The sequence below is a fragment of the Ixodes scapularis genome, unplaced genomic scaffold (assembly GCF_016920785.2).
Source record: "Ixodes scapularis isolate PalLabHiFi unplaced genomic scaffold, ASM1692078v2 PGA_scaffold1__304_contigs__length_218370807, whole genome shotgun sequence".
In the NCBI taxonomy this organism is placed as follows: domain Eukaryota; kingdom Metazoa; phylum Arthropoda; class Arachnida; order Ixodida; family Ixodidae; genus Ixodes; species Ixodes scapularis.
In genome coordinates, this window is record NW_024609846.1 from 98,242,701 (window position 1) to 98,265,070 (window position 22,370).

At 48.6% G+C, this 22,370-nt stretch overlaps 1 protein-coding gene across 1 annotated transcript in view; it reads left to right on the top strand.

The window, feature by feature from the left end:
- LOC8039649 (helicase domino) overlaps positions 1-22,370 on the top strand; it is a 148,045-nt gene that overhangs the window by 104,601 nt on the left and 21,074 nt on the right. The window contains exons 33-38 of the mRNA XM_029974730.4: positions 6,280-6,507; positions 8,486-8,776; positions 10,500-10,694; positions 10,846-10,986; positions 14,768-15,047; positions 16,553-16,686. Of these exons, the coding sequence (XP_029830590.2) occupies positions 6,280-6,507; positions 8,486-8,776; positions 10,500-10,694; positions 10,846-10,986; positions 14,768-15,047; positions 16,553-16,686 (1,269 nt within the window). The remainder of the gene's footprint in view (positions 1-6,279; positions 6,508-8,485; positions 8,777-10,499; positions 10,695-10,845; positions 10,987-14,767; positions 15,048-16,552; positions 16,687-22,370) is intronic.

Genomic DNA, 22,370 nt, shown 5'->3' on the forward strand with positions numbered 1-22,370 from the left:
TATAATCGGCTCCAGATCACGTGGCCGCTTGTTCTGGCTGCGAGTTGTGGGGGATGAACGCTGCTCGTTTTTCTTTATTTTTTTTTCTACCACTTCGATTGCGTGTGGTGAAAAACGAACGGGTAATTTACAGGTCATTAACGTCAGGAATCCGTCCTAAGCGGTATTTGCGCAAAATACAAAAATCGTTGCATCGCCCCTTTAAAAATGAATTTCCTAACCTTATACTCACATGACGTGCCGTGAGCATATAAAACGTGGTGCTCAGTGGCACCTCATTTCACATCATTTTTCCACTATATTTTATACACCAACTCATGTTTACAAACAAACTGGAGCGCTCCTAGCCGACGCCACCGGCGCCGCGCATGCGCGATGGGGTGTGGGCAAGAAGCTCGCCGCGTCGCCGATAAACAAACCATTGAATTGCGTTGTTGTCGGCGGTGGTGTGAGTCCAACGCAGGTTTCTGCTTTGGAATTGTTGATTCTACGTCTTCCTGGGCAATGCCTGACTACTTGAGCAGCCTCAGCGAAATTACTGAGGCTCGCTATACCACAAAACTTCGCGTGAATAATGTGACATGCGGCGATTCATTCCGCGTGGACGCCGCAGAGGGTACGCTAAAGCCTGATTCGCATGATGAAATTTCGGTCGCAATTTTCAGTCATGACGTCGCTCGGGTTACAACAGCGTGAACCGTAGCGGAGATGTTCAACATCGATACTGAAAATCGCAAGCAGAATCGGACCAAGTGAATGAGGCATAACAAGTCGTTGATGGTCACTGGTAACAACGATCACCATCTCCTCGTATCCACTGTTTACATCGAGCCTGCTTACCAATTTTCAAACTTAAGTATTTTGAGGCCTGCACTCAGTTCTTATCGCAAGTACCGGGCCAACATTTGGTCCACGGGCCGGTGTCGTCTAAAAGAGCAGACGACGAGCAGAAGCGTTTGAAAGAGCAGACGACAGTTCGAGCGATCAGGCGGCCGTTCGATCTTGAAGACGCACTGAACGTCCGCATGCAGGCGGTCCCAACAACTTGGCGGTATTCCCGCTTTCATGACGGAACAAAACAAATAAATCTGATGACAACAAGTATCCGTGAATTTAACCTAAACTGCTTCCCGCCCAAGCAATCGTGGTCCGACGGTGACTGGTTTTCCATTTTCACGGCACATATCCACGTTCTCGGACGAACCGAGCACAAGAAAACTGATCTTTAAACCTTTCTCGACTCTTTTGGTGCAGCCCCAGTCGCGGCGTTTTGACGAGAAGGCAAGTTTTTTTCAGGTTTTTTTTTAATGCAACCCTAGAATACACGTCTCACATAGGGACTTCCGCCTTCAGCCCCAGACCGGAAGTGCGCCCGACGCGCGACCATCGCGCCGTGACGTAACAGAGATGAGTTCGTTGGTTCGTGTATAGCCAGAACATAATTTCGGCGACATATTCGCCTATACATGAACTCATCTCTGTTACGTCACGGCGCGGTGGTGGCGCGTTGGGCGTAACAGAGATGCTCCTCAATACAAAAACCAAAAGGCCCCTCAGAACCAAAACCGACAGACTCCGCACGTAACCCGTAACAAAAAAGAACAGGTCACAACGAGTCGACAAAGGACGTAAGGAAAAACCCGAACAGCGAACTTTTCCCTATACTTGGCAAGGTCAAACTTTGTACCTACAGGTTGCCTCAAGCTTGAAACACAAAAGCTTACCCCAAGCTTGAAACACAAAAGCACTAATCACAAACGAGCGTGTTGGGGACGAATTAAGTAAGTGCTTATACTTTCTTTACACGTCTAAGAAACAAGGGAGTTTTATGTGTTGTTCCAATAATTCCTGTAAGGATACCCGATACTCCTCTGTCGTTTTTGTGCATGCATAGTATCGTTATTGGGTATCGTTACCGAGCACAAAAACCGTCTAAAAGAACTCCCTACCGTTTATCGTTTTTCTAGTGAAATTAAAGACGACGTTAGCAAGGAGAAGCAAGCTAACTAACCTCGAAGGGAAGGGAAACAGAGGTCGTCTTCGCTCCCTCAGCTCCCCTTGATAACCGGTGATTTCTTCAAGCAGACAGAGCCAGTGAGGACGCCTTCAGCGAACATCAAACATAGTCTTTGAGATGAATAGAGGCAGGTTCTTAATTTTGTTTTTGTTACAAAAGAAGGGTCATTTTGAAACAAGGTCTGGTGGGAAATGCAAGATGGGAGGACGGGTAAACAGCTCGTCCACACTTCTAGACGGGGAACACAGCCTGTCAGAAAAACTGGACATCGCCGGCTCATCTGACAAAAAGGTGCAATGCCAGGCTCTAAAGAGCGTGGGAAAGTAAAAGCTCTTTGAGTGAACCGACGATACGTGCCCCAGAACAGCACAGCGACGAGCATGAAAAAATTTAAAGGAACGCGGCAAGCCCGGTTCAATAGTTTTCCATGTTTTAAAAATAACAGGCTTATTCAGCTCTTTGCGCACCTCGTGTGTTTATTTACCCCTCAGACGCTCTGATGTACCGCTATTTACACCTCGTTTTGACCAATGACGGCGCGCGCTTTTCTGTCTCATCTTCGCGCGTTCTGTGCGCGCCCTTTATGTTTCCCGCTGATTGTTGTGATATTCTTCGTATTTACTTCTTTTCAATGGGTGACGATAACGTTCGCAAGCGCGGAAGACACGTGTTGGTACCCCTTCTTGCACGTCGTATAAACACTTACTTCGAATTTGACTTCGACCTCGACCGCGCACCTTGTTTTTCATTGGTAGCCTGCTTGCAACAGATGGATGACGGTGATGACAACGCAATCGCGGTTTGCTTGTGGTCCTGCGTGATGGGCTCTCACTTCCGATCGAAGTGAGAGCCATTCGTATCGCTCCGACGCTGTTGAAAAAACTCAGCAGACCTTTGAATGAGTCACTTGCTCAGGAAAATAACGAGGAGACGAATGTCTAAGCGCTTATGTAAGAAGAGTTGTCTCGATTTCAAATGAAAAGCACTCCAGCAAAATGTGGTCGATATGGTTCGTATGCAAAACTAGCTAGCGTAAGAAAAATAGATAAATTCAGAAATGGGGACGGACTATCTGTCTCCCCCCTTGGAAAAGATTTATGTCATTTTATCAAGAATCTTTGAACACTCGTACTCCGCCTTCGCGTTCGAAGCGCTGTTCACGGAGTAAGGCTAGGCTGCTTAGTGGATTGAGTTTCGCCACGTGTTCGTCGCATATTTTTTGATGGGGTCCGGGTTTTACAGACAAGTATCGTGCCAGTAGCTGACTTTTGCTCAAATAAACAGAAACAAAAACCCCTTTAGTCAATATTCACGTTCAACGGAGATCGAAGAACTCTGTTCGTATTCCTAGAATTCAAGAACTCAGGCATATGCACGACTGTGATGAAACCTATTATCGGCAACAGCAAGCGAAGTCCACCACCTAAACACCACGTAAAATTCTCTCCGCCTGTTATTGCAACGGACAGGTCCGCGCGCTTGTTAGGAAACGTGGGCGACAAACCGTGATGCCAATCGGCTGCTTCCTCACATTTTTAAAATTATCATAATTCTCTGGCATATGGATAAAACCCGTAAACTTTCGTGATTTTTCTAGAATAGAGTCAAGCCTTCCCGAGATCTTAGATGCTAAATAGCGTTTGAAAAAATCCGGAAGCGGCCGAAACAGATCAAATCCGGCGCACGCTTTTTCGTGTGGACGGATAAAAACGAGCGTATGCCGCATATTACCAGCATCAGAATATCTGTAAGCATTATTAAGCGAGAGCGAGAAAACAAACATTGTATACTCGGTGAGGGTCACACCAGTACTCGCGTAAAAGCTCCGGGAAGACGGTTTTATTTGTGTTTCCTTGAGGCGTGCGCGCACGCACGCGCTTACAAAAGACAAAAACATGGGCGCACGGACGCACGCAGATGCAATCAACGCGAAGAGAAACCCTCCCGTGGCAGAATAGCACAGTGGCAAAACGACACCTTCCCCGGCCCCCCACACACAATGACACACACAGACACACACCGAAAGGAGGAGCCGCCAAGCCGCGCCGCGTAAACGGAACCCCACGGCCATGCAGGAGGCTCAAACGTCTGCCGCGCACAGACAAAGCCCCCCTAACGTTCGCTAAGCTGCACGTGTACTACGCGACGCGGGTACGCACGCACGCAGTATCGCGGCAGAAGAGCGGAGGCCCGCCAAACTCGTTGGAGTCGCCGCTGAGTCTGTGCCGGTCCAAACATCCCCCCCCCCCTCCCCCCCAATCCCCATCTGGGAAGCGCTGGTGCCGCTTCGTCTGCAATACACAGTCCCCTCCCCATTTCCGATTTCGCGCTTAAGCCGCGCACAGTCGCACACGCAAAATGTCACATCCTCTCTCAAAGTCCTCCAAAGCAAACGCCCCTGCAGCTGCTCCCCCCAAACGTTACCAGACCACCCCTACGAATCTCGTACTGGCCTCTAACAGAAGTTCCTTCCAAGTTTCTGCTCCGTCTACACTCTATACTAACCGCCACAGCATGTTTGTGCGTGTAAGGGCACCAACATGCTGCAGACACTACCAAATGTCAAGTCGGCTATCAGTCGCCAAGAGTACGCACACGCAAGCAAATCCATACCAACATCTCCTGAGTCCTGACTCCTAGTTCACGAACTCAGTCCCCATCACACCACAAATTCAGTTCACGAATTCATTCACCATCACATCACGTATACACCAGAGTGACGAAGTCCTTCACCACAGCATCACTGGTGCGTCGGAGTTCACGAGGTCACTCCCCGTCACATCGCGGCTCCTTCCGAGTTCATGAAGTCACTCCCCTTCGCATCACGACTCGTTCCGCGTTCACGAAGTCACATCCACTTCACATCACGGCTTCTTCCGAGTTCACGGAGTCACGCCTGTTCACATCACGACTCCTTCCGCGTTCACGAAGTCACATCCCCTTCACATCACGGGTTTTTTCGCGTTCACGGAGTCACGCCCATTCACATCACGACTCCTTCCGCATTCACGAAGTCACATCCCCTTCACATCACGACTTGGTCCGAGTTCACGAAGTCATTCACAGCCCTTCACCATGACGCGGTGAGCGTGAGTGAGTGTGAGTGAGCGAGTTCGTGAGTGACTTCGCCGAGGTATGGTCATCAGTGATGATGACGATGCGGATGCCAGTGACGACATCAGTGACGTCACTGATGACGTCATCAGTGACGATGACGATGCGGGTGTCGGTAACGTCATCAGTGATGATGACGATGCCGGTGACGTCATCAGTGATGATGACGATGACGATGTGGATGCCGGTGACGTCATCAGTGATGATGACGATGTGGATGCCGGTGACGTCATCAGTGATGATGACGATGTGGATGCCGGTGACGTCATCAGTGACGATGACGATGCGGATGCCGGTGACGTCATCAGTGATGATGACGATGCGGATGCCGGTGACGTCATCAGTGACGATGACGATGTGGATGCCGGTGACGTCATCAGTAATGATGACGATGTGGATGCCGGTGACGTCATCAGTGATGATGACGATGACGATGTGGATGCCGGTGACGTCATCAGTGACGATGACGTCATGGGGGGGTCACGCGACATCGGCGGGGGTCACGTGACCTCGAGGAGGGGGTCACGTGACCTCAGGAGAGTCACGTGACCTCGGGGGGGGGGGGGGGGGGGGGGAGGGGGTTACGTGACCCCCCACGAGGTCACGTGACCCCGGTAGGGGGCTCGTGCGGTACATTATGGGACATTTCCGATGATGCATCGCGCGGTTACGCCGACGGCGACGCCGCTCAAGCCGGAAACGGGCCCCTAAGAGCTGCGCTCTAAAAGTCTCCCGACATAGAGCAATGGCAGTAAGGCGGGGGCTGTCGCTAGAACAGTTCGAAAGGAGGTTGTGATTGGTGAGAGATATCTTTTGCAGCTAGTTCACCGCCCCAACTATACTTAGTTTCACCGCAAGTGAGAGCACAGCCAACACGACAAGCCGATGAAACCACTCGAGCAGCTCCAAAAAAGCAACATTGCAGCATTCGTTGTCTTGCGGCGCGTGTGCCATCGCTGGTTAAATTGATCAATCACGGTGAATGTGCCGTGACTGTGTGTTTCTAGCTTGTGCGCCGGTGTTTGTATTTCTTTTAGCCTTTGAGTTCACTGTGACTTTGGGTGAATTAATTATAGACATTGCCAGTGTCTATAGAGTCCCGTAGGTTAATCGGCGCTTCAGAGAGCTGTGCGTGGGTGACTGTGCAGGTGCTGCAGCAGATGCAGGACATCCCCCTGAACCTGACGGTGTTGTCTCCCGGCCACACCCCCAACTGGGACCTGATGTCGGACGTGGTGAACGCGGTCAGCCGCATCTACCGCTCCCCCAAGCAGTGCAAGGACCGCTACGAGACGGTCATCGTGCCCAGGGAGGAGGGCAAGATACTCTACGACACCAACCCCAAGAAGCAGAAGAAGACCAAAGGCATCTACAAGGTGGGGGTCCCTCTCTTCCTCGCTGCCTGCCCGCCGATGCCGAACCTCGCCTCCGATCTCTGCCGGGAGAAATGCCAAAAGTCGGAGTGGGGAAAAAAAAAAAAAGAAAAAGCTTGGTCCATAGTGTACATTTCTTGGGTGTCAAAAGACTGGAATTCAAGAAAAATTCACGAGCCATTCCACTCTGTGAAGGTGGATCTCAGACCCCCCCCGAGGAGTTGGAGGAAAGTAAACCCGCATGACGGGACCACCACCCCGGGAGAGCAGAAGGGAAGGAAACTATCCCAGTTGAAAATTCACATTAGATTCCATTTGGAATTTCCCATTGGTACCAGTTAGGTGTTTGGACAACCAGTTGGTCACTGCCAAGAGGAACCAATGGAAACCAACAAAAACCATTTGGAACCCATTTAGGTTCCAACTGGAAAAATTATTCCAATTGGTGAGACCCATTGGCTAGTGTGCTTCCGATTGGAACCCACTAAAATCAACTGGTTTCAATTAAAACCAGTTAGAATTCCAATTGGATCTAAAGGGAATTTTTGGCCTTGTAGGCACGCAAGTGCTTGGAACAACGACAAAAAGAGGGTGGTGTGAGTGCAGACATGGCCGATGCAGGTCGCACAGTGGCAAATGTTTGAGAAACCTTTATTAAGTAGCACTGTGTCTGTGTCTTCCTTTCTGTCCGTTGTCCTGTTGCGCTTTTTAACCATTATGAATCACCAACTCGCCCAACACTCCACCCTCGTCAGCTTTATTATCTACCTGAGAGTCTACTGATCTTAAAAATGGTGCCTATTGATAACTTATCTACTCAATAGACTTATTGCTAAATTACCCTAGCATTAAGGAGAATGCAGGGAATGGTGTTCCACGCGTTGCACATGCCGGCGTCTGCAGCAGTAACTGTTCTAAAGCAAAAGCTTAAAACAAATGGCATCTTGCACGCACGTTCGTCAATGCTTTATTTTGGTTATTTACTTCGGATTTTTTATACGGGGAAGGCGGTGAAATCGTAAAGTTCTTAGTCGCTGCACACGAAAAATTTGCAGAACCGTAGCCATAAACAGCTTCGCTGTAAAAAAGGCAAAAAACCGCATTTCCACGTGGTGAATGATGTTGATTGGGGCGAAGCTATGGTGGTGCTTGTCTGCGTAGACGCTGAGCCGCAGCATGCCAAGCTTTTCGTTCGTTTTTATCCATGTCACGCTGCGGTCAAATGCTCAAATGCGTATATAACCACGTTCCATACCACACATTCTCTCTCTGACGTGGATGGAAACGAACGAAAGGCTCGGCATGCTGCGGCTCACCGTCTACGCGGACAAGCACCATTAGAGCTTCGCCCTTATCAACATCATTCACCACGTGGAGATGCAGTTGTTTTCTTTTTTTCCCCTATACGAGCACGTGAGCTGACGAGCAGGAGCATGTGCACCCGATGGCGGACGGACATACGGACATGGCTAGCCCCTAAGGAGCTTCGCCCCTAAAATCTGTTTTCACTGTCTGGTCTGTCAAGTGTATGTTTTGTAGCTCAGTGTCCTCGTTCATTGGGGGGCCACTGAGGGCTCTGGCATCCGGCGGTTTAGCTCACTGTTAGCGGTCTTAACAACTTTATACATCTTATAGTGTGCAAATGCAACGCTCGTAACAATTGCGCGAGATGACGTGACAGTATCGAATTAAAGCATTTGGTTCTGTCGTGTTGTCTTACGTGCCGAATGTAAATGGGTGTGTCGCCGGAGAAAACGGTTTTGGGTTGTTGCACGAGCCAAACAAAGGTCCCACGTGCATCAGGATCGCTTCGGTATTGTGTGTCAAACCTTCGCTCGAGCACACGGGCAAGAGTCGTTGAAACAAGACACGGATGGTTTTGGAGGCTGCCTTCTGAACATTGGTTGGAACTTGCCGACAGGGCAATTTTTTCAATTATGTCTCGCGTCCCCTAACCTGCACCTCTTGGACCGGATTGCAGACAAAGAACAACAAACCAATGCGGACGAGCCAGCTGTTCTCCCAGGATTGCAACCAGGCCTTCACAGCGCTGTACAGCACCCGGTTTGAGACGATCCGGGCGGTGGCGGCTAAGCGGACGCCAACTCTGAAGCCCCACTTCACCAACCCGATGGCCAAAAACCCCAAGCACGCGGCCGTGCTGGCTGAGAACGGCATCAACTACGACCAGCCCCTGAGCCCCGTCAAGTTGGCCGCGCAGCGGGCCGAGCGCATTGCCCGCGAGAAGCAGAAGAACCAGGTGGCCGCCGCCGTGAGTTGACTCTTTCTTGTTGTGGTCTTCGTGCGGGGGTTGGTTCAGCAATATTTCTTTTACACAGAGTTTCGTGTTTTTGGATAAATCTGCTAAAACCCAAAAAATACTCGCCAACAAAATTTTAGCCAGTTGGGATTTACCCAAACAACTCTAATCTCAAGGTCACGACGGTGATGAAAAAAAAAAAAGACGGAATTCCACAAATAAATTGGTGCGAGCCTTTCAAGATGCCCTAGACAATTTCCAATTCATCCGAGCTGCCCAAATCGGCAACGAAAAATTATTTGTCAATGCCGCGGATTAGGGTACCTTACGTGAAAGTCTCCTCTTGACTTGAGGGACTAAATTTTGGGGCGAAAGGTCAACGATATCAGTCGCCGACCCGATTTTTCGGACATCGCAGTGACCGAAAAACGCCCAAATAATAGAGCAGTCAGAAAAATCAGCAAATTAAAAAACTTGCCTTTACTATGTCTAAGCAGGTTTAAAGAAGCCGTCAATGGTGCCTTGCTTCAGGTTACTCCTCCGCTTCTGCTCGGTCACTTTCTATTAGCTCGAGAATCACTGCCTTCTTTTCTAGCATTATGGTCGAGTACTTTCTGCACGACACTTCGCGGTAGCGGAAGAACGGATGGGGCCATGATGTCCAAGCCAGCCTCGTACAAAAACACAATTCACTAAAACAAGGTGAGGGATGAGAGGCACAAATCCACGGCTGCAGAATGGCAAATGAATAAAGAAAATGTTAACGGTAAAAATAATTTCATGTGCTGCTAAAGTATGACTTGAGTACGACTTAGCAGTACTCAAGTAGTCCTGCCAAACCAAGCCAATCCATCTGCAGCCAAAAATAAAATCTAAAATGGTTGCTTCTTGGCAGTGTTTTTTCATGATTGCTCGCCACGATTTTGTGTGAAACATCAAACTTTCTAACTTCTAGCTGTCCGAAACATTGGTTGTGAATGTGCACTCGTTTCTGTTGGGTAGGTCACGCTTCTCCATTTAGGTCCGAAATATTGAACATGTTGGAATTATCGGTGTCCAAAAAATTTGTCGGTGACTGTATGACAATTAATGGTAGTTAGACAGGAAAGTAGTTTTCAGCGAAACAAGCGAGACATGTGGAACCAAGACCCTGGAAGCTTGCCATTCCTGTTAGGCCACAGTGTTGCCAGCAGGATAATACCATACCCCTGGAGCCGTTTCGGTGGTGCCGAGGCGAAGCGTCGGCCTACGGTTTGGCAGGTGGCTTGTTTGAATCCCGGCCGAGGTGTCCGCAGTCTGACGGAGGTGTATTGCAGACTGTGTAACTATGATTTCAGATGTGCACCAAACAATCCCCAAGTGGTCAAAACTAATCCTCGGTCCTCCGCTGGGGCGTGCCAGATGCTCTTCGTTGGTTTGGCACGTAAAACTCCCAAATTTGACTTCGACCATACCCTGACATAGAAGCGCTCTGCCAGTCATAGAGAGGGAACATGAATTGGTAGTACCCATAGCCTAAAAATTGCTTGCCAGAGTGGCATTTTGGGATCTTTAGAACAGAACACATGAATAGTATTCAATGCAGTGAGCGTGGACGCCCCTTTCTTAAAAGAATGTTCAGATCAGTTTGAGATGGAAGCTTGTTCACCACTGTCAACTTTCCAGTCTGCAAATTGAAGAAACTTCTTTGGTTCATTCCACGCCGGTTCTGAAGTTGCGTGTCTCCCTGTGCCAGGTGGCTGCGGAGGCCCAGCGGCAGCAGGCGCAGGCGGGCGGCGCGGCGGCCACGCCGGTGGCAGGAGTGGCGCAAGTGGCGGCCCCAGGTTCGGCGGCGGCGGCCCTGCTGGCCCAGCAGCAGGTGGCCACCCAGGCGGTGCTGGCCTCCCTGGGGCAGCCGCAGCAGCTACAGCCGGGGACACAGCTGCAGAAGGTGAGGACCCCTCCCCCGAGAACCTTTTGGTACGGGATTGGTGCCAGGGATTACCGTGGCCACCGTGCTCGGATAACCCCAGCAGCGTTTGCGACTCTAGTGAATGGTAGAAATGACGTGTGGGGTTAAATTATGTCCGTCCCTCACTCAGGGTGTGACCACGGTGGCCCTGGCCAAGTCCCTGGGCACTGCAGGAGGCATCCTGGTGAGCACTGCGGTCACTACCACGGCCACCACCGCCTCTGGCGGAGTGGTCACGGCTGCGCCCACCTTTGCTCTGACCAAGGTGCCTGTGAGTGCAAGCCTTTTTACCCCTCTCTCGTTCACTCATTGACACTAGCACTCCCCGACAGTTCCTGTGCAGATTGGATGGCTCTGACACAGTTGCATTAATTTCTGAAACTTGTTTTTCTGATCACAAGGACTACAGAACTTCTTTGTTGAAGTTATTGATGCAGTGTGGAGAGGAAAAGTGCTTTGAGCGTGTGCGCAAATGTTACTCTTGGCTGTAAACGTGGCGAAAAACTCGTCTTCACTCGACAAGACTAAAACTGAAGTGTAACTAACATTCCCTTATCCTAACAGTAAGGAACTTCTTAGAAATGGAAATTTAGTGAAGGTTCTAGTTTTGTATTATATAAATGTTATTCCAGACATTACTAACTTGTAGGAGTGTAGAAATATCAGACATCTTCTAATATGTATCAAATATGAATAGGGTAGTAAATTAACTTTGAATACCAAATTAGTTTTTTTGTATGTGATTGCGCAGCTGCGTAGAAGTTGCTGCTGAACAATATTAAAAAGTTTGGCTTGTTTTTTAACTTTTGCCGTTGCTCTACGTTTTGTTTAGACCTAGAAGAATATTAACCCTGAAAAAGCTGCTAGAGACAAAGGTAAAACCACATGCAACAAGTAAATGTATTCTTACAAGAAAAAAAAATTAAAGATGTTTGCAATTTTGTGTAACGCCGAGTTAGAGCGCAGCTCTTGAGAAGGAGGAGGGAGGGTATGCCCCTCTTTCTCCCCGCTAAGTTTAGCCGGGAAATTTTTTCGCTAGCGGGAAAATTTAGCCTTATGACGTCACGAGGGTACATTTAGAGGGAATAAATATTTTTCCACCAAATTTAGCGGAAACATTTCCCCGCTAAATTTAGCGGGAATATTGGCAATGTTAGATGCATGTGACGTCACACGCGTACGTCACGTGATGTATGACGTCACGAGGGTAACGTCGTGACGTTACCCTCGTGAAGGTAACGCTCGTGAGGGTAACCCTCGTAACCCTTGTGACGTCACACGTGACGTGGGGCGTCATTATGGGAAATGTCCCATAATGCAACGCGCGGTTACGCCGCTGACGCCCAATCTGGAAACGGGCGTCTAAGATCTGTACTCTAAAAAAAAAGATAAGCTGAAGTAAGCGAAAGTTTTTTTTTTAGTAATCAATACTTAAAGTGAGTAATGGGCTGCAGTCACTCGTATTCTTTCTTCATCAATTTCTATATTGGAAGCCATAGCTGAACGCTGGGTCAAAATTGACCTTGACTTTGCTTTTTTGTGCCCCACACCTGCAGTTCTCGGAAATAGGGCTGCCACTGAACATACAAGATGTACAGAATAGGCTATTTTCTACAGTAGAACCTCCTTGATACATTCTCGGTTGATACGTTTTCCCGGCTGGTGCATTCAAAAACGCCGGTCCCGTTTTACTTCCATGGAGATACATGTATTAGTTTCCTGCCTGTTACATTTGCTTTTCCGGTTTTTATGTCCGAAAGTGTCGGCATCGCGGCACCTCGGTGTGCCCAGCACCAGGCTGCCACGCTGGCTTTGAAGTGAAGCTAGCGGAGCATAGCCAAACCTTGCAATGCAGGTCGCACGGCACCCGTGGGCACGCAGATGCCCGTCTTCCCTTTACTCCTTTGCCCCTCTTTTCCGTTCTGCCACAGCTTCGCATCTTGCCCAGGGCCGGGTATGACCTTGGAGCACTGTTCGGACGGGGAGCAAGGCTGGCGAGGCGGCAAACGCTCGTTCTCTTTTGCTCTCTCTTTCATCTGTCCTTCTCCTTCTCTGGCACGAGGTGTGCCCGCGTGCATGCTGCGCCTCTAGTTTCTGTTCCGCTCGATTGCGTGAACCGTGGTGTTTCAGAGTATGTGCGCTTTGCACCCATCGACGGCGGTCATGGCACCGCAAAAAAGGAAGGCACTCTCTTTTTTGAAGAGAAGTTTGATATACTTTAGACGGTGGATCGCAATCCCAGCCGGAAGAGATGTGACGTTGCAAGAGACCTCGGACTCGCGCCATCAACTTTGAACAACATCGTCGCCAAACGAAAGGAGATTGAGGCGAAAGCTCTTTTTTTATCAACGTGGGAGAAGCGACAGGGGCGCCTGTCGCTTCTCCCGCGGTCGGATTGCGCGGTCAGATTGCGCCGGCGAGTACATAGCTCGCGTTGTGGGGCTGCCAAACCGCCAAGCCAGCCTACGTGCAGGGCACAGAGAAACGCAACCAAAAATGCAGCTGTAAAAAAAAAAAAAATTGGATGATGGCAAAAGCAAGGGGAAGGGCACGCGCACTAGTAGGGAGGGCAGGGAGTACCAGCTGTTGGAACAGTAGCGGTAGCATGCGCTCTTTCCCCAAACACTGTCGCTGCGGGACTCCTTAGCCCTTTCAAAATAAAATAAGCAAAAAAAAAAACCGGAAATAAGTTTTAGTTAAGTTCAGTGTGCCGACAACAACGGTTGAGCAATCGCACTTTGAACCCCTTCCCTTTGTTTACCTTTTTCTTTCGCCGTTGTTTTTGCTTTGCTCCTTTTTTTTTTCTTTTTTGTCTTTCTTTTTTTTTTTTTTGCTGCCTGAATTTATCTTTTTTGTCGCTTGCTTAACTTTATTCCATAAGTCAAGATTTTTTTTATGCCACTCACTTTTTTTGTGTGTGTGTGTTTTGTTGTTGGCGCTGTGTTGAGGTCGCAAACACCGTTGCGTAAATGCGGCGGTGTTTGTGATCTTCACCAACTAAGCTCTACTGTACTTAGCCGCTCTTAGAGGCTCTATTAGGTGAGGCCCAGTTTGTCGCGGCCTTCTGTATTAGCAGGGACGCGCGGAAATTTCAACCGAAGCTTCAGTTAACATATTTTTGTATATCAAATTATTGATATATCGAACTATTTTACAATCCCCTTTGAATTCAATACATCCGTCGTTCTCATGTCATAAGAGGAAAAGCGATTGATCACTTGAAGTGTATTCATCCCCAATGGGCCCCTAACTTGCAGTTTTTTTAATTTTCCTTTTTTTTTTTTTTTGGTTGGCATTTTCCAGTGATGCTATAAAAACTTTCGTTCTCCTGAGCAATTGAGCTGAATGAGAATAGTCAACTTGACTGAGGAAAGGTGCCAGCCAAGTGAAATACAGCTAAGCAGTAATGTCACTTTTTATGTTTTTTTCAAGTATTCCAGGGATGCAACTGCCTCGCCGATTGTGCTATTGTGCGCCTTATGACTTTTCATGCGCCACACTGATACAAAACTGATACAAAAGTATTAGTACGAAATTGAGCCAAGGTGCGCCCAAACTGAAATTATAAGCAAGCCTCGTCGAAATTAGTCGTCTCGCAGTTTCTGTTGCAACATTGACATTCGAACATTGGGTTGGTTTCCCATTTATACAATGCAAAGGATAGTCACGTAACACTAACAACTTCGCACATGCACGCACGTTTCGGTCAATTCAAGCTTCCGCAATGTCCTGGCGTCTTTCCAGCTGAACATCTGATGAGCCGATCAAACTTTCAAGGTTCCTTGATGCCCATCGTAATGGTAGCCCACTGTATACTGTAAATGAACATTACCGACTGCCCAATGTCTTTTTTAATTACATCGCACAGAATTTACGTGCAATGTGAATTACACGCATTAGACACTGGAAAGGACAACCTGGTAGAAATGTGCCATTCTTTTTTATTTATTTATTTATTTTGTTTTATTTAAATACGGATTTTCAGAGTGCAGTGGACAGACACGATGCTTTACTGGCCTACTCGTCCGAACACAATACCCGCACACTCGCAGGTGACTGCGGTGGCCACCCTGACCCAGGGCACCCTGCGGGCCCAGCGGCCGCAGACGGCGGTGGTGGGCGCTGCTGGGGTCACCACCACCATGACGATGCAGGACATCATGGCCGTGGCCACGGGGCAGGTGCGGGGGCTGGCGGCCAGCGGGGCACAGGCGGCGCTGGTCACCACGGCCACCACAGCGGCCGGCAGCGCCCCCGCGGTGGTTTCGGTCACGGGGCTGGCACCCGCGCAGCTCCAGGCGGCGCCCCAGCGCATCGCTGCTGTCGCCGCCGGTGGGTGCATGCACCAGTTAAATTGCCTGTCGTTTTTTTGCGTTGTTTGCAGACGAGGCCGCGTTTCAGTTTACCTTAAGGTTGTTTTGCGCGTTTGCGTTTGACCGTGACCCACCGCCTTTCGACCACTTGCGACAAGAGTAAAGTCCTTTGGTACATTTGTCTTACGAAAAGCATCAAATGCACCACTGCAAGAGGCGCACGCCTCGTATGTTTTGCACGTTCGCGGAACAATGGTTGGCAGTATCGGTAAGAAACGCCCTGGGTGAATTTTATCGAGGTACTTCAGACAAGAGAATGCACAGATACCATTTACCAAGTAGCTCAAAAACACTCCTGGTGTTTGTATATTTCCTACCAATTAATGCATAATTGTTTTTACCTCACGCTCGAAATAATTATGTTAGTGTTATAAGTAGGGTGTGTACTTTCCGGTGTTTATTTGTGAGAAAAATCGGCGGATGTTTTTCAGTGTTTATTTATTTTCAAAACACCGGTGTATTTCGGTGGAACGTCTCACGACGAGGCTAAAATCGATGAATATCGGTGAAAAAAAAAGCGATTGATCACAGAAAGAGAGTTGCAATTTTATTCACATAGTTCATACACTTCTTCTCTAGGAAGCAACTACTTCTAACACTTGGTTATTATAGTAGATGCAAGCATACTTTCATGCTTTCATCTACACGCAAGGAACGTGCTGCCTTCATGGCACCACGTTCCTTGCGGTTCGCAACCCGCAATTATGAAAACGCACGCTCCTGTACGACACGGACGTTGGCAGTGTCTTCCAGGAACCACAGCAACCTCTGAATACATGGCTTGCACCGACATCACTTGGCCAGACACAACGAGGAAAAGGCACGTGAGAGCCTACCCTTCAATGTGCTAATTTTTCCACAAAAGGGGGCCATGGGAGACACAATAGGGGAAAGGCGTATGAGAGCTTAGCTTCCACTGCGTTCACTAGACGCTTTTGACCCCCAGAAAGGAGGGCGGACTGACGCCACCTGCAAGCCATGTATAAACACGGGAAGAATGCAGGATCCACGAGATAACACGTTTGACGAACCTCTACGGGGAAAGGGTTTCGCTAGGTCGGAAACTAGCAACGACCGGTGTTTTTCGGTTTTAACCAGGGCGAAAATATCAAACCACCGGTGTTTTTCGGTTTTAACCGATTTTATATTTTCGTCACCGACGGATGTTTATCGGTGTTTTTCGGTTAAAACCGGAAAATGCACACCCTAGTTATAAGCGACCAGTCCTCACAGATGGTGCACAGATTTCATCCCGCAAATGCTGCAAAACTATCGGTTTACAGCCAACAACAAGTTAAAGGATCGAGGAAAGCTCCTTCGACCTCTTCACACTTTAGCACAGTGAACTCTGGAGAAGAGGCGACTTCCACGGAATTCACACAGTACCTGCATCGCGCCATCGTCAACGGCGAGAACGGGCCTAGACGTGCGCGAGCCGACGGTAGGGCCTCGCTTTCTGTGCAGTGGGCCAGGTGGCGGCAGCACCGGGGGTGGCCACGGTGCAGGGCAGTCGCCTGACAGCCTCCCAGCTGCAGGCCATGCGCCAGAACTCCCTGTACCGTCAGCAGCAGCAGCAGCAACAACAGCAGAGGCTACAGGTGAAGCATTCCCCACTGGGGCTCCCTTTTCGAGTCTTTGAACGTGAATTGTCTCGTACGACTGGCTCAGTTCGTGTAGCAAGGTCCAATCTGTGCCCCATGCTGGCCTCTGGCGGGCAACGTAGCAACTTCAGCACTGCATACTCGTTATGCAGGGGGGAGCTGGCATTTGGTGGAAGAGTGTGCGGGGAAGGGAACGAACACGTGCTTCGCTGTGTTTTTTGCTAAAGCGTACAACCTAGTGATGCAAAACTATCGATACATTGACTATCGATAGTGTTGCAGAACTATGGATAGTCGACTATCAATAGTACTATCGATCGTTTTTTGATAGTCGACTATCGATAGTCAGATTTCTGGCGACTACCGATACTATTGATAGTAGTATCGATGGATTAGCACCACTAGAGCAAACAAAGTTACCGCACTGCTGCTTGCCTCGCTTCCTCCTCTCTTTGCCCAAACACCCGTCTTCGTCATCACAGAAAGCTGAACCAAAGTTGGGATGGTAAGTGCTTGGGCTAGTTAATGTCCCATTTGAAAAAATAAAGAGAAAAAGAGAAGAGGGAGCGACGCAAACTACTGTGTCACAAAACTATCGATAGAAAACCGTCGACAGTGCTATCGATAGGTTTACGATAGCCGACTCTCGATAGTTTCCCGACAGTTGATTAACGATAATTTTCCAATAGTCGACTATCGATAGTACTATCCAGAGCGTTTCGATAGTCGACTATCATTAGTTTTTCGATAGTACTATCAATAGTTTTTCGATAGTAGACTTTCGATAGTGCTATCAATAGTTTTTCGATAGTAGACTTTCGATAGTACTATCGATAGTTTTTCGATAGTCGACTTTCGATAGTATTATCGATAGTTTTTAAATAGTCGACTATCGATAGTACTATCGATAGTTTTTCGGTAGTCGACTATCGATAGTATATCGGTAGTTTTTTTACTATCGATAGTCAGATTTCTGGCAACTATCGATACTACAGTATAGACCACTTACAATGTAACCGCTTATAGTGCAGGACCGGGTATAACGCGGCTTTTTTAAACGACCGGTTCGCCTCCCATTGAACTCCATGTAATTACATACCGCTTAAAATGCAGGCGCGCGAAGGGAAAGACCGGTTTTAGTGCGGTTTCTGGAACAGCCTGCCGACCGTGCCGACTGACCTGCACAGCGAGCACGCTTCCCTGTGCAACACTAGATAACGGCGCTGGCCGCAAGTGGCACTCGCGGGGCACGGAGGTTGCTCGAAGAAGTGAAGAGAGAGGCTTCAGTTGCCATAGCAACGGAGGGACGCACGCACGTGTCGTTCACGTGCGTGCGTCCCTCCGCTGCGTTGGCAACAACCGCAGCGACAGACCAATCGCAGATCGAAGAGAAGTGTTCGCGCGCGTTGCATGCCGGTCGCGGGCCGGCTTCTTCTATCGGCAAAAATGGCGTCGGTTGTGATTGTCGACATAGACGGCGTGGTGGAAGCTCATCGTTCCACGTAAAAGCGCTATCCTTGGCTGTGAATTTTCATTGTGTGTCGCTATGATAACCCAGCACGTACTAGAAGGGAAGATCCACCTACTCGTGCGGCGATGTCGTGGCAGCACTCTCAAGACGGCAGAAACGCCCGTGTCGTCGTGTTTGTTTACTTCGACTACAGTGGTGCTTTCTAAGCATTTGTGTTTTCGAACATCGCCCATATTTCTTATTTGGAGCATTTCATGCCTGTGCTCAAGTTGAAGGTATTACTGGTGCAAATCGTATAAAGCAGGGGTCTGAAACTCACGTTAGGAGCCGGGCCGCATCCAGAAATCCTAGGTTCGCAAGGGCCGGCACGTCGGGAGCGGGGGGAGGGGGGGGGGGGGGGGGGGGGGGGGTTTTGGACTTGCAATTGCAATTGTCGCCATTCGGAAGTGTGTGACGTCTGGTTTTTGATTTTGACCAACACGGGGTTCATGCCAGATACTATCACCGCTTTCGACAACAGTCGAAATCTGCTCCAACCATGCTGCATCTTATTGCCGCAAAAGTTTACCTGCATAAATTATGTTGCAATTTGCAGTATTACAAAGATAATGTCCAAAACAATTTGGGAAAGCCAAGATATATTTATTCATGTGAATCACAAATATGAGAGCTAAAATTCTATGAACGCTGGCTTGACACCTGACAATGCTTAGCGGTGACGAGAAAATCAATGTCCGCCTTTAACCCTTGTGCGGAGACAATCCTCATGATCGATCGCAGATGTTCGTCGATCATCTTTGACCGAAGTGTCGACTTGTTTACCTTTAGCAAGGAAAACAATTGCTCGCTCAAGTACATGCTCCCGAACATGGCGATTATGCTTACTGCTTGTTGGCGCAGCAAGGGAAAGTTTTCCTCGTCGAGGAACTTGCAAAACTTCGGGACTCCGACGTCCTCAAACTTCTGCTTGAGTACAGTGTTCGCTTGCAGTTCAAGCAGTTCCATCTGTAGTTCAGATGCAACGTCGTCCACTCGCACTGAGAAGGGCAAAGAAAAAAAGTTCAATTTCTCTTGACAGGCTGCTCACGTCCTGGAACCTTTCTTGGAATTCTTGTTGGAGATCACGCAGGAGGTTCGAAAAAATGTCGCACGATTCTTGGCTCGCGTGCCTTAGTGACTGGAGCGTAGGGAAATGGTATAGTTTGAGCAGCCTCATTTGGCGCTCCCAGAGCTGTAACTTCGATTGAAACGCCTGGTTGTCATCATACATTGTCGTAATAAGTTTGTCCTTCCCCTGAAGTTTCCCATTTAGGCGGTTCAGGTACTTGGTGATATCCGTGAGGAATGCGAGGGAGCAAAGCCAGCTGGGGTCGGACAGTTCAGCGACGGCCTTGTTTTTGCTTTCCAAAAAAGTTTCAATCTCGTGTCAAAGATCAAAAAACCTGTTCAGAACTTTCCCGCGACTCAGCCACCGTACTTCAGTGTGGTACAAAATTTCGCTATGCTCGCTGCCAACCATCTCCAACAGAGATACAAACGCTCTGGAGCGAATGAAGTTTACTGCACCAAACACAATGTCCATGACTCCTTTCATCTGCAGTGACTTGCTGCAGAGTGCCTCTTGGTGTAAAATGCAGTGGACTGCTGCAAACCGCTTGCTGATATCCAGTCCAGTGAGTTTCGTCCTTAATCGTCCGACAAGGCCGCTTTTCTTTCCCACCATTGACGGTGCGCCGTCGGTTGCGAGGCACACCAACTTCTCCCATGCCAGCCCAGCACGATCAACCACTTGTTCGAAGGCGGAAACAATATCAGCACCTGTGGTTGTTCCTTTCATTGGCACTAGGTCCAAGAGTTCTTCTATGACGTCCAAATCTTTGTTTACGCCCCTTACAAAAATGGGGCACTGAGCGTTGTCAGTAATATCGGTGCTCTCGTCGACGGCGATTGAGAATGCGTTGGAGCCGTTGCGTCTGGTGAATAATTCTTTCTCTACGTTTTCACTGAGCTCATTAATTCTTTCTGCCATTGTGTTTGGGGAAAGGCGTATCTTCTCAAATGTCTTCTTCATGCTGGGACAGACAGCGTCAGCAACCTCAAGCAGACACTTTTTTATTAGCAGGCCATCAGTAAATGGCTTGGACGATTTGGTGATAAGCTCGGAAACAGTAAAACTAGCTCTCACAGTTTCGTCGCTTGTTTTGACCGCCTTTTGGAAGAGGTCTTGCTGTTTTCCCAGCGACGCCTTAAGTTGGAACACCGTGTTCTCGTGGATCTTTCCGGTGAGGGCTTCGTACTTCTCTTGATGGCATGACATGAAGTGACGTCGCACATTATATTCCTTTGGCACAGCTACAGTCTGATGACAATTTAAACACACCACCTTGTCTCGCGATTCCATGAAGAAATAGGATAGTTTCCATCGCTCTTGAAAGAGCCGCTTCTCGTCTTCAACTTTGCGTTTTGCAGACGGCTTGGACAACGACATTGAGATGTCTGCTTGAGAGTTGACGTCGCAAGACTGAATCGTTGAAAGAGAACGCAACAACCTGTGCTGATCAGAGCAAATCTCGGGTGCACAATGCCACCGTCAACCGAAGATCACTGTGGGCTTGGAGAAGGGGTTACCGCATTGAGGGTAAAATGCTTTTCCAAGAACTTGAAGGGAAGCATACAACGGTGGAATCCACCAGTTTCGACTGAGATAAACTTGGGTGCAAAGTATAAGGAAGTGACAATGAACACAAAAGGGAGGTTGGGAGAGCCCAACGCTTTGACGAGGTTATACTCCGTTCACCCCTAAGCTGACAGTGCGCTGGAGGCTACGTGTTCGCAGGACCAATGTTATTGCTCGACTTCGCTCAACGCACAGGAGTGTGGGGAAAGGGGAGTGTTCACATGGTTCAAGGCCGACAGTTGAGTGGTCCAGCGAGTGTGCAGCTTCCATCGCACTGTCAGCTTAGGAGTGAACGTAGTATAGGAAGAAGGTGCAGTGAAATGGAGGGGGAGATTAGTTGCCTCGGATACGCCATCCGCATGTGTGGAGGTGTGGACCAGGATTGTACGAGGCTATGCTTCGACACTCAGCGCCAAGGACTCTTGGAAGCCCTTTGCCGACGCCTCAGCTACTGCGTCCGGTCCGACTATCCATTTTTAACCAAAAGCGGCCCTCTCTCTTCCTCAGACGCGATTGCATGACACCGCGCTCTATGTTTGCGTTATGTATCCTGGCATATGATCAAAGTAGAACAGCTTGGATTTTTTTTTATTTTAGCAAGCTTTTTACACACTCGGGGTGAGCGAAAGTGAAAACATCATTAAAAGACCAAAATTAAATTAAACAAAAAAAAAATTCACTTATGCTTGGCTGTGCGGGCCGCGTGTTTTTGAGACCCCTGGTATAAAGGATGCGAATTTTCACGCGTTTTCATCACTGGAGAAAAGTGATTAGGGTTAGCAATCCTGAACGCTCACAACGTCCGTCTGCAACCCGCGACACCGTTAAAAGGCTGCGCCAGGCGAAAGTCACCCATTTCTTTCAAAATGTGTGACAGACTTGAGAGAGAAGTGTACTAGTCTGGTGAAATAAAGACTTTCCTCAAACTAAGCTTTATTTTTCATCTAACATAAATCAAATTATTTTACAAAGGTAAGTTGTCTCATGGCATGTATTTTGGCCTGAAAAATTGATGTTTTGGTTATAGCACGGCACCGCTTATAATGCGGATTTTCGCGACTCCCGCGACATACGTTATATGCGGTCTACACTGTATCGAGTTTTGCACCACTAGTACAACCGCGGAAGACGCGAACTGCATTATGTCGACTGATCCTTTCTGAATTTCTAGTCAAAGTTTGCCGATTTATAAACTTTTGTTTTTGTGCTTATGGCTTTAAAGGGGCACTGACACATCAAAATCATATTTTATTTTACTATCCGAAACGATTGAAAACGATGCCTGGACATTACCCTCAAAATTTGAAACTTGGGAATTCAGTATTTCTGAATTAAAAAAACAATTTCCAAATGCCGAATTTGAAGTTCCCGCGCGATCCGCGCCAGTGCAGTGAGTCAAATTTTGCAGTCTCCTGCGACTTGACTTTCTTTCGGACCTCCGCTCCACGCTGTGAAGCTAACCGCCGTTGCTACCGCGGCCCGAAGCGAGGAGGAGGCGAGCAGGCGGGATAGAAGGGTGCCGGCGCGGAAAAA